This window comes from Topomyia yanbarensis, chromosome 1 (genome assembly GCF_030247195.1).
Source record: "Topomyia yanbarensis strain Yona2022 chromosome 1, ASM3024719v1, whole genome shotgun sequence".
Lineage (NCBI taxonomy): Eukaryota > Metazoa > Arthropoda > Insecta > Diptera > Culicidae > Topomyia > Topomyia yanbarensis.
The window spans coordinates 37,978,260-37,990,267 of NC_080670.1; the positions used below are offsets into that span (position 1 = coordinate 37,978,260).

The following is a 12,008-nucleotide window of genomic DNA, read 5'->3' on the forward strand; positions in this document are numbered from 1 at the left end:
TAAAAATTCAAAATATGCGAAAATTAAAGAAAATCAATTTAGACCATTACGGGAAATTTATACTAAACATTAGGAAAAAGTAATGATACTTGGAAAGGGTTATGAGACTATGTCTAAGGAGGACTAAAAACAGGTCTTGACTATATCTGAAAACGTACAATGCCGGGACTAATCTCAACTCCCTAGTGGGTTGTAAAGACAAATAGAACAAATTATAATTGTAAATTATCTTCGTTATTGACTCATTAAGTTGATCTGTAAACAATTAACTATAGTTAATTCTACCGCTTAAACAACTGCTCAGCATGCACCAGAAAGATAATCATATATCATTCGTGTGACTCTACTGTGTTTCGATTCTTCGCCTACGTTTACACAATCCAGAGCGCAGGCGAAGAACTATAATCCTAAATTTATGTCTACCGTATCTTCAATTTCCCAACTCACCAAATCACCGGAGCTTTTACCGAAAGCCTTTCACCGAAACACATCGAAAAACAACACCACTTTCGTTAAACTTCACCACCAATTCTAATTTCACCTTTCTCATTTTTCTTTATCACTCCACCTTTTCCACCCAAAAGCTCGTAGCAGCCGTCTGAAGAAAGTGTTCCTCCCGCTGCTGCTCGCACTGAAGCTGAAGATGTCGATCGTCTTACCAATCCTGCTCACCATCATCAAGCTCATCTCGCTCAAGGGACTGATCGCCGGACTGTTGGCACTGAAATTCTCCAGTAAGTTCAATAACGAACTATTAAAAAACTGAAAACACTGATCATTTCCTTTCCATCCACCAACAGTTTTCACCTTCCTAAAGGATCTGTTCAACAAGAAACAGGAACGTGTGACCACCGCCTACATTACCAGTGCTCAGCCGGTGAATGCCGAGATTGTGCACCAGGACTGGCACCGCAATGGACAGGCTTCGTCCCAGGAATTGGCCTACGGTGCTTACAATCCTTACGCTACCCTGCAGTAATGAACTTAGGTTGGCACGAAGCTAATTAATCCTATTAGTAAACCAAAAACGACCTGCACCTGACCGCCGTCTGTTCAACACACGATAGTTTATTTATTTAATTTATTACATTTCATCCGTCGTTTCTGTTCTCACATTGATTCATACACATACTGATTTGTTCATACTTTTTCATCACTACCATGTCGTTGTTTGTTATCCATCGTTGTTGAATGTGTAAATATTTAAGTGCGCGAGAAAAATAAATGCAAATGAATGATATTTGAAGGAGTTTTTAGTATAATTTTATCCGTTATTGCCTTGTATTGCCTTTGATTTTTTCAGGACTTAATCACTCTAATTTATCATGAAACAAGTATGATCATGTAGATAGATTAAAAAATACTCTCATTGAACACTATCCGATTCCTCAGTCATTTGGAAGTGATCCTGAATATTCTCATCGACGGTTCAATCGATAAACGGTTTACGAATTGGCGCCAATACCTGATTTTATATATGAAATTATCGCTTACTATTTCCAAACGCAGTCTACCAATTGACATCAACGGTAGCTTCGGATTTTTAAATTATTCATTGTATGAAATCAGCTTCCTGGAGTTCTTTTCTTCACCTCTCTGGACAATTTCGACGTCCTTGAGGCAGTAAGAAGCAGAAGATCTCTAAGTTTGCCAAAAATACATGATTTGGCAGGCAATTTGCTCATGTGGAAAGCGGAGCACCCCGTTCGTGTCAATCGGAGCGGTCAATTACACTGTCTACTTTCACTACCGAGGTCTCACAAAGGCCCCACACTGTTCTGGCTGGATTTAGCCTGGTGTCATAACTTGAAAAAATTTCTGGAGTCGTACAAGGTTAAGGAGGTCAATTTCGTGCCAAAAGATCTTAATCCTCCTAACGCAACGGAATAGGGGCCTCATGAAGCAGGCACTCCAGAAGCATCCTAAGGAAGTGAAATAGGAAACATAAAGAGAAAAAATGGAACACAAGAACAAATTGGGCTAAACGTTATACTATGGGCAGTATTGAGAGGAAAGTAAGCATTTGGATATGACTATGAAATTAAATAAAATGACTGTGGACAAGTTCTATGGGAAGCCGGGGCGATTAAGACCGTGGGGGTAATTCAGACACACTCGATTTTTCAGAAAATCGTAGGACTTTCTAACTCTCGTGCATATTCGTGGAAGCGCCATTCTGAAACATTTGTTTTGACAGATGAGTCCCAAAAATGAGATGCAACGTGTTTCATTTTTGAGATACAACGTATTTCATTTTTTGCCATCCACAAAATAAAAAAAAACATTATAAGTGCAAAACGGTGCTTAAAGTAACAAATAAAAGTGAAAAAATAACAGGTAAGTGTTTTGGAAAGCCTGAGACTCCCATTTTATGGAAAGATTTTTGTTTGGGTGAAAACACAGGTATTTTCAAGACGCTCACCACTTTTATGCGAAATGAGTGTACGGAGCTATTCGGACCCCCTATTCCATCAACCACCGCACAGTGGGAAAAAAGTGTCAAAAACGCAACTTTAGTCAATAGTGTGATAGATCGCTAAGTGCGGTTGTCGAAAATATGCACTCCTTATGTAAGAATGTGGGGATCGATTGCAGTTATCTAAAATGACTACAAAGTACGCTATCATGCTTGTTTTACCCTAATTCCCCTTTCTGTTAGCGTTTCTTTTTATTACTGGCTATATAACATGGAACAAAACGGAATGCGGGTTACCATAGTTAGTGTTTCTTATTAGAGATGGTCGGGTTTCAATTTTTTCGAACCCGAACCCGACCCGAACCCGAGAGCATGAAAATTTAGAAACCCGAACCCGACCCGAGCCCGAAATTATAAAATTTGAAAAACCCGAACCCGACCCAAGCCCGAACATTTTAAAGCTTAAAAACCCGAACCCGACCCGTACCCGAGAATGAAAATTTTGTAAAACCCGAACCCGACCCGACCCGAGAATTTTAAAATTTGAAAACCCGAACCCGACCCGAACCCGAAAGTTAAAAATTTGAGAAGCCCGATCCGAATCCAACTTGCTACGGAGAATCAACCAAAGATCTCGAAGATTTTTAATTCTAGGCACCCGATCTGGACCCTAGGCTCATCAAGTAGAATCACTCGAATCTGAAGTAGCAACATAGGCATTGAGTTATATCTGCATATGGCAAAACAAATCACTGCCGAGTAGAATCCGCATTTATATTTACTATTATTGAACGTCGAATTTGTAATGTTCTGAGAAACTTCTAAATCGTCGATATCTTAACCGGAAATTAAGTTAAATCGGTGGCTAACTCATGGGGAAACAGAAAGCTTGTTCACAGTTTCCAACAACCTTGTTCGTCATCCTTAACCAAAATTTCTGATTTTTTTATCAGAAACCATTCCTGCAAGGCAGTTTCGTATAATTTATTACATGTATTAAATTAAGCTATGGCAATTGGCAATTCGTATTCGACAGTTTACATGACGTCACCCACGTTACTGGTTGGTAGGGTCAAACCTGTATCCCATCATTAGCGATAGGACGATCTATGATGGGGTATCTAAGTTATTTTATGCTTCAGATTATACGGTAAGCACGCCAGTAAAGATGCTTCGACTTCTCCAATGGAGCTCTCGGAACGACTCCAAACTTTTAAAAATCCGTTAATTGCTTCAACAGAACACACAAAATTTTTGCGATCAATTCCTTAAGTTCGTGGAAATTCATGTATTTTCATGAAGGAATCCGGATCATGCAAACAGCTCAGCCCGGGAACAGACAGAAAGTGCTTGTTTCATATATGTACCACTGATTTGATAGTGATGCTATTATACCATCACCATATGAGTGTCATGAACAACGGAACCTGGCGGAAGTGAAGCTAGGTTTAGGTCTGATGGAACAAAGTCTCTAGAAAATAAATTTGGCCTAAACTATCCGCTTTTAAAAAAATAATGTGCCCTTTTTAAATTTGAGCCTCCATAATGACACCAAAGTACCACCAAATCCTTAATTTTCCGTTATAGTTTATTTAAATTGCAAGCAATCTTTATCATAAACCAATTTGATTATTAAACTTCCGTTAAAGCAGGTACAACCTATTTGTTTCATTTGACCAACTTAACAGTGCTCGCTTAAAGTTTGTTTGGGGTACAAATGTACCACACAAACCCGTTTGCGTTAGTGTTTTGTCATGTGTACATAATTAAAATAAATTTTTTTATCTCTTTTTCAAAGCAAAATATCGATACATAGAAAGCGAGAAACTTGTGTAAAATTGTATAAGTTCCAGCTCTGCCGAATAATAGTATCTGTTATTTGCAGGCATTGCATTTATCGCTCATATGAGTAAATGCGCCCAAATAGTTTGCTACTGCGACAATAAAAACTCACATTTTCACACGAAAAGTTATTGGCACACACACAACTTCTCCGGATAAATACAACGTGTTATTTCTCCGGATAAATAAAACAGCCGGAGAATGAGTGAATGAGTTTTTCACGGTATCTTTTCTTCGCTCGCTGCTTTCCTGCCGTTATTCCAAAAAACGAAAAAAACAAGTCTATCATTTTTCTTTGCCGCTTTTCTTTGTAATTAAGTGTATTTTTTAAGTTTTATTGATTTCCACGAAATCAAAATTTTATCACCTTCTCCGGTGAGAAGGAAAAAGTCAAATAAATTTTATCCGGAAAATCATTCTCATGCTATTTGTGGAGACGGAGAATTTTGCGACTTATCTTATCTCGGAAAAGTTGGACATCGGATAAGCTTCTTTTCGCGTGAGTGAGAGAGAATTACAATGCCTGGTTATTTGATATAACAAAGCACTATACCAAAGTAACTAGAAAATGCGCTTGGATTGGTATCGTAATTTTTGCTTTTGCGGATTAAAGAGGCAAAACACATTCATGAATATGATTTGTATATAGTATGCAAAACGCATCATTCGATTTGTTATCTTCTGCAGTCCAGGCTCTGGAACATACTTACTTATATACACGTATAATGCACCGGCTCTACCTGTTCCTTCGACGCCTTCCTGTTTCATCTCCGTTACTGCATATTGCTGTATTTTGAACGTTTGTATTGGCGTTTGGTTTTCATAAAAGCATCGGAATAAATACGCTTTTTGAGCGGTTTTTGAATAAAATGTTCAAAAGGAAATTTAAAAGTCTTTACAAGATCGTATAAATGGTCGAAATCGATTTGAAACTACCGGAGTTATAGCAATATGAAGAAAAAGAGAATTTTGACGTATTTTAAAGACTATACAAAATGAAATATTACATAATTAAATAGTCAAAACGCGAATATTTTTAAACAGGTTACTTTACGATTGATTTTAGAATAAGACTACCTAATTTATTTATTTATTTATTTATTTATTTATTTATTACTACAAAAAAGACTGTCATGAAATGGTTGGGTTGTTTTGTTCAAAACCCGAACCCAACCCGACCCCGATAATTTGTAATTTGAAAAACCCGAACCCGACCCGAGCCCGAAAGTTCAAAATTTCAAAAACCCGACCCGACCCGAACCCGAGAATTTCAAATTTGAACACCCGGAACCCGACCCGAACCCGAGAAGCTTTAATTTACAGAACCCGAACCCGACCCGAAACCCGTCGGGTTCGGGTCGGGTCCGGGTTTCGGGTCCAAAAACCCGAACCCGACCATCTCTATTTCTTATGCGAAAAAGTTGAATGATTCTATAGAAAATAGTAGTATTGTCTGCGTAAAACGTTTAACCCATTCATACCCATGTTGTTTGTGGACAACAACGTTTTTAAACAGCTATAACTTTTGATTGAGGCAAGATTTGCTCACAAAAATAAGTAAGGATTGTAAATGTGACTATTGCCTTTCATTTGAGTACTAACGGTTACAAGGATCGGCTCTAGGAATGAAGTTATTGCAATTAATCTGATTGGATTCCATTGGAGCAGTGCTGCCAGGGACAGTTTAAGTTGACGACGTAAAATGAATTTTTCATATATCTTCGTTATGGCGCAATATTATTAAAAACTGATAAAACTTATCAATTTAAAGTAGCTTTGGCAACGTTTTCCACGCAATTGGACTATTGTAAATATTCTAGAAGAATTGTATTGAGCATTAGAAGGTAAAAATTGAGCGGCTTCTAGCACTGCGAGGGAAGCGTCTATCTTTATGAATTCGCTCAAACTTTGAAGAATTTTTCCGAGGCCCGGAGGGCCGAGTCTTATATACCAATCGACTCAGCTCGACGATTTGGGACAATGTCTGTGTGTGTGTGTCTGTGTGTGTGTATGTAACGGACAAATTCTCATTCGTGTTTCTCAGCAATGGCTGAACCGATATTATCCAAACCAATTTTAAATGAAAGAACTAAAAAACAGTATGAACGCTATTAATTTGTTTTTGATTCTTATGTTTAGTTTTCAAGATATGAATGTTTCAATGTGTAAAAATGGCGTTTTTTGCAGTTTTTTTAAATTATCTTCCGAAATTGACAACATAGATTAACAATTTATATGTTTTTAGACAGCTTTAACGAATACCTTTCGAACAAGCTATAGAAAATCGTTGTTGAAATCGGACTATTATCAAAAGAGATATTTAACATTAAATGCGGACGAAAGATTTTTATCATTTCCATTGCCAGAAATATGACCAAAAACATGTAATCTATTATTAACGCCAAAACGGCTTATTTTAGGTCAATAGTATCTTCGAAGAATTTAATGAAGGTAATATGCCCTTTCTTTTGGTATTGTGCTTTTGCTGATTAATCCCCCTATGAGTAAGATATTTTCACAAATTTTCTTGGAAGTGATTATATCGAAATTATGTCTTCAGCAAATTTGTAGCTCTTCCTTTGCGAATAACTTTACTGAAGACTTTAAATATCTGTTTTGAATACTTTAAAAGTTATGGCTTGTTGTTTGTTGATTACTCTGTGTCGCCTATTTATTGTTCAATATAGTAATAATCCATTGAAATAAGCTAAACATTATTTCGATAAATCGAATTTTATATTTCATTTTTCTATCTACAATCTAGAAATAATCACCGAACACTTCCAAGTTGTCTGGAAGGAACTTCATAACTTATCAGTACAAAAATGTTCATTTGTGCGAACCTTCTGACTGCAATTTTTCTAACTTATAACCATCGGTTCGATCTGAAACATATCGGAAAATGAAAAGCGAAATAAATAACTCCAAGTAACGGCGTAGCCAAGAGAAGGTTTTGGGGTTTAACACCATACAAACCCCCCCCCCCCCCCCCTACCACACCCAAAAAAATATTGGATTGAAGTTGAAAATTTATTGATGCTGACTGATTTAATTCAATATAACAATAACAATTATCTGATCCGTAGATTGATAACCTGTTGTTGTAAACATCATGAGAAATTTTGATAAATTGTCGGAAAGGGGTCCTGATATGTAACTGATCTATTGGTCTTGATTTCACAGTTGTCTAATTGCATCAATATCAAATTCCTGCCTGAAAACATTCCAATAGAAAATTCCAGATTTCTGTAATCAATCATAAATCCTCAGATTTCTTTTCAAATTGAGCTCGCTTTTGTGGAGATGTACTGTAAAAAGGGTCTTTATTTAATAGGAAGCGAAGTTAAAATTGATTTAATGTCTATGAAACATAAAACTGCTCACCAAGAAAAATGCATAACTTTCAACATTTGCTAAAAATGTTTTTGCCTTTCTCATTCACTCTAAAATTCGTCAATGTAATCCCGACCCGGAGGGCCGAGTGTCATATGCCAATCGACTGAGTTCGTCGAGATCGAAAAATGTCTGTGTGTATGTGTGTATGTAGAAAAAAAATGTGACCTCTGTTTCTCAGAGATGGCTGGACCGATTTGCACAAATTAAAGGTACAACTGTCCCATCGGCTGATATTGATTTTTTTATTGATTGGACTTCCGGTTCCGGAGTTACGAGTTGAAGAGTGCAATCACACAGAAAATTCACATATAAACTGAAATGAAAAAATTTCAAAATCAAATTTGTATTTTTGATGCCAAATGACTTTAAAATGCATGAAACATTGAGATGTTTGACAAAAATTGACTTCTCTGGACTTTGGTACATTTTTGCCTTTCTCATATAGAAAGGTTATGCAATCACTCTAAAAATCGTCAATCATACAGGCCCGGAGAGAGTATGCAGTGAGGGGTTGCTGCTTTAAAATTAAAATTAGTTTAAAATTCCTTAACAAGTTGAAAATTTTCGGCAGGACCTGGACCTCCAGGATCTTTCTCTATGATCCGCCGCTGGTTTCAAGCGATGTTTCAGTATCACATAGCATCTCAAGATCGTGGCTGTTGATTCATTGTATGTATGTGCAAATCGTACTGAACATGTAATATTCATTTCCACCATTGTATTGAACATAACCAGCCATGGAATCGTAGTCTGGACAAATGAGACAAGCACAATTGCACCACTAGGTGGATTAAAACAGGTTTTTTATTTTGGGAATGCGTCGAGTTGAGACGAAAACGTAATATGATTAATAACGAGGATAACACTTTCCGAATGTAGAGAGAAATTTATGAAAAATGACGCTTTCCATTCGACTCTAGCAGGTTCTGATCGATTTTGATGAGCACTTGATTTTTGTTGTATGACCAATTATATGTATAGGTCAAATGTTTAAAAACAGTAATTTATGGTCAAGATAGCATCATTTTGAAACCGCCAATTTCGGAGGTTTAGTATCTTCGATGAGTTTTACAAACGTTAAACAGCGCATCATTTGATAAAATAATTTTGACGGTATATCGTCCAAGAAGTATTTCTGGTGAATTTTCTCAGGTTAATATTCATGACTACAATAAAGTCTCAACAAATTCGCTAGACACGAACTCTGTTACTATTTTCTGAAAAATTAATTCTGCATAATTTTAAAACTTCAAAAATTACGGTTTCGGAATTATGCCATTTGGACAGTATAATCGATTTTCAAGTAAGTAGAAACAAAGTCGTGCTACACTCGTTCAAAAGAAACTTCTTCGAATGCTGAATATCTAATATAACACATTGAAACCCCGATTTTATCAGCCAAATATGAACATATGTTTAATGGGCTCTAGCAGACGAACAAGACTGAATTCGAGTAAATCCATTCTTGAGCATGTTTTCCTTATCATGAAGATATGCGAAATATGCGAAAATAAAAAGTTCATCATAATCAGAAATAGTTATCAGACTACATCAAGGGACGAGAATAATATTTTAACAGCTTCAGTTTATTATAAAGGAAAAAAATGCCCGATTTAGTCAATGTCCCCATTTTGTCAGCCTAAAATACACCATGAGACTGATAAAAATGGGTCTTTATTGTATCGCTGTGTTTCACATTAATAGGTACATTTCTTTTTTGGAGATTTTTTTATTGCATCGAACTACAACAATTTTTAGGTAGTTTTCAAGGGGTTATTTTATAGACTTCTTCCAAAATTTGGCGAACCTATTCCAATTCGTATACCAATTAATTGGTATACTTAGGGGTTTATATGTTGCAGATAGAGAAAATACTGAAATTTTCAGCTTTTTTCCTCCACAATATTACGAAAGCTTTTTAAACAATTTTTCCTAATAAGTTTGTGAAAATTATAAACTATTTGAAATTTTTTAATAGTTCTATTTTTTATTTAACCGTGATTTTTTAATAAATAGTGACCATCGCTTCACAACGTAGTCTATTTTTCATGACTTGCGGTGAGCACGATCTCTCGAATTGCTGAACTGAAAATTATGGAATAGAAATTAATTTTTAGTATTCTTTACAGACCCGCTGGTGCCCTAAGACGATTTCGCTAGATTTTCAGAGCACTGTGCACCCATTGCATTAACGCAAGTGACGGAAGGTTATCGAAAAGTTTCGTGAAAATGAAAATTCCAGTGATGATGATGATTTTCCCAAACGGTTCGTTATCGTGGGGTTTTTATTTGTTCTTTGGCATTAGGATTAGCGATAATAATTCAAATCAAGGATACTACTGGAAAGTCACCTTTAGAAAAAGTCGATTTTTTCGCTTTCCCATTGATTTGGTTTGAGATTTATAGCACTGATGTTGTCCTATGCTGATTTGAGCGATTCTCTGAGTCCTGCCACTATCCCATGTAGTATGTGTTATCAAAAACATCGCGAAGCATCAAGTTCTAAATGTTCTCAAACGATATAATATCCGAAGAGAGTGATAAGAGTTATAAGAAATGTCTCATCACACTGTTAGGTGGATTAAAAGCGTTTTGTCGAATATATTCACTTTTTTCAAATCCTAATAAATTATTTTGGGTAAAAAGGTTTGCCCCTAAAGCACAGAACAAGTTGGCCCAAACGTTGTACAAGATCTGAGCAGTGCTAGGAGGTAGGTTATGGCTATGAAATTGAATAAAATGAACATTGAAAAAAAAAATTATAAATTTTTTTGTTTGGCCCTGAAAGTTTGAAGACGATTCGTTGAATGAATTTTGATAAAATTTTTCTTGTGATGCAATTTAATGCAGGGCACCTTTAGGTTACATTTGGAGTAGGAGTGCTAGATCAACAATCTCTTTGCCGCCTTTTCAACAGATTTCCCTATCGATTATTGCAGTAGTGGATAATCGCGGGTCCAATGCAACGATTCTTTCTGGTTGAGACCCGAACAGAGGGTGAAAAAAATTATGTATTAAGTATTATGTCCTGATTTTTGTGGCAATGAACGAAAGTTCGGCGAATTGGCAATTGTCGATTTCGCATGAAATAAAAAAACCGAATTGTACAGGTTTTATTGGCATTGCGAAAAAAAAGATAATCTCATCTATGTGCCAAAATCCTAAAAAGTGTATCTGTTCCAGAATTCATAACAAGCTATCCACGCCTTTTCATCGTGCCCAACTGCTATACTGCTTAGTGTGTCAGCACACCAGCCATCTCTCGATCAACTTGATTCGCGATTCGCCAACGAAAATTCCCTATCATCATCATTAGCAATGTGACCACAAAAAATACCAGCGCACCAGACCAGTGATTACCAATTGCAACAAGTGATCAAGCTAATCAGCTTACAACTGGTGATTTCGAGCTTATAGAGCAAATATCGTAATAAGGAATCAAAGCAAAATGTGATGATCGCGGAACTACCGATTAGCACAGTGATCTGCGGGATGACCTCAATTCGACTGCACAAATATGGGTCTATGATTTGGGTTCAATTACACCGAACCCAACTTTTTATTTTATTTAAATCAACGCCAATTTTTTGTCTCTTACTGGTCAAAACACACTTTAAGTACGCAGTGATTTTTTTTTAACTTAGGTCAATCATATTTGATGGATTTAGAATTGAGCTATTGAAAAAATTAGTGAAATAGTTTAGAGCAAGTAAAAATGGATAAAACTATAAACATGAAATTAAAAACTGGTATCTTCAAATATAGTTAGATTGGAATACAAAAAGCGAAAGTAATAGTGAAAAATTAAATTGCTAAATTTCAAACGATTGCCACTAATAGTGGCCCATTCAATCCAGACCCAAACAGTGCAGAACTGAATTGAAACAGCTCCCAAGCTGTTTTATATACGAAAGCGAATGATATAAAATAAAAGTATAGCAACCAGAACCCTAACGCTATTGTTTCGCTTGCAATGGGCACTGTTTCAACTCACCTCCGTTTCCCCTACGCCACTATTCAAATGCTGCTAAGTATAACGGCATTCGCTCCTCATATGAGCAAAGTGCATTATTTTTATTGCCATCATGTATAAAATATAAAAGCAAAGGTCAAGGTTTAAACATTGCTGTTGTTATTTCTCCGACCTTCGACGAACACTTGCCAAAACATCGGAATCGTTGACCGAGAAAATCACACACACCTTTCTACAAGTGAAATCGATTGGATGAAAGGGAAAACTTTTGCTCTATTAGCATGCTCTAGTAAATGAAATCCCTTTATTCCCTTTCATTTTTTTCTTGCTTCCGAAATTCAATTTCACTCGAAAGACACTTCCAATGCTTCTAGCTTCGTT

General features: G+C 36.3%; 1 protein-coding gene across 1 annotated transcript in view; it reads left to right on the plus strand.

Moving 5' to 3' along the window:
* The window catches only part of LOC131676287 (uncharacterized), a 41,669-nt gene extending 40,563 nt beyond the window's left edge, over positions 1-1,106 (plus strand). The window contains exons 3-4 of the mRNA XM_058955406.1: positions 585-734; positions 801-1,106. Coding sequence (XP_058811389.1) covers positions 585-734; positions 801-979 — 329 coding nt within the window. The 3' untranslated portion in view covers positions 980-1,106. The remainder of the gene's footprint in view (positions 1-584; positions 735-800) is intronic.
* Positions 1,107-12,008: the final 10,902 nt, after the last annotated feature.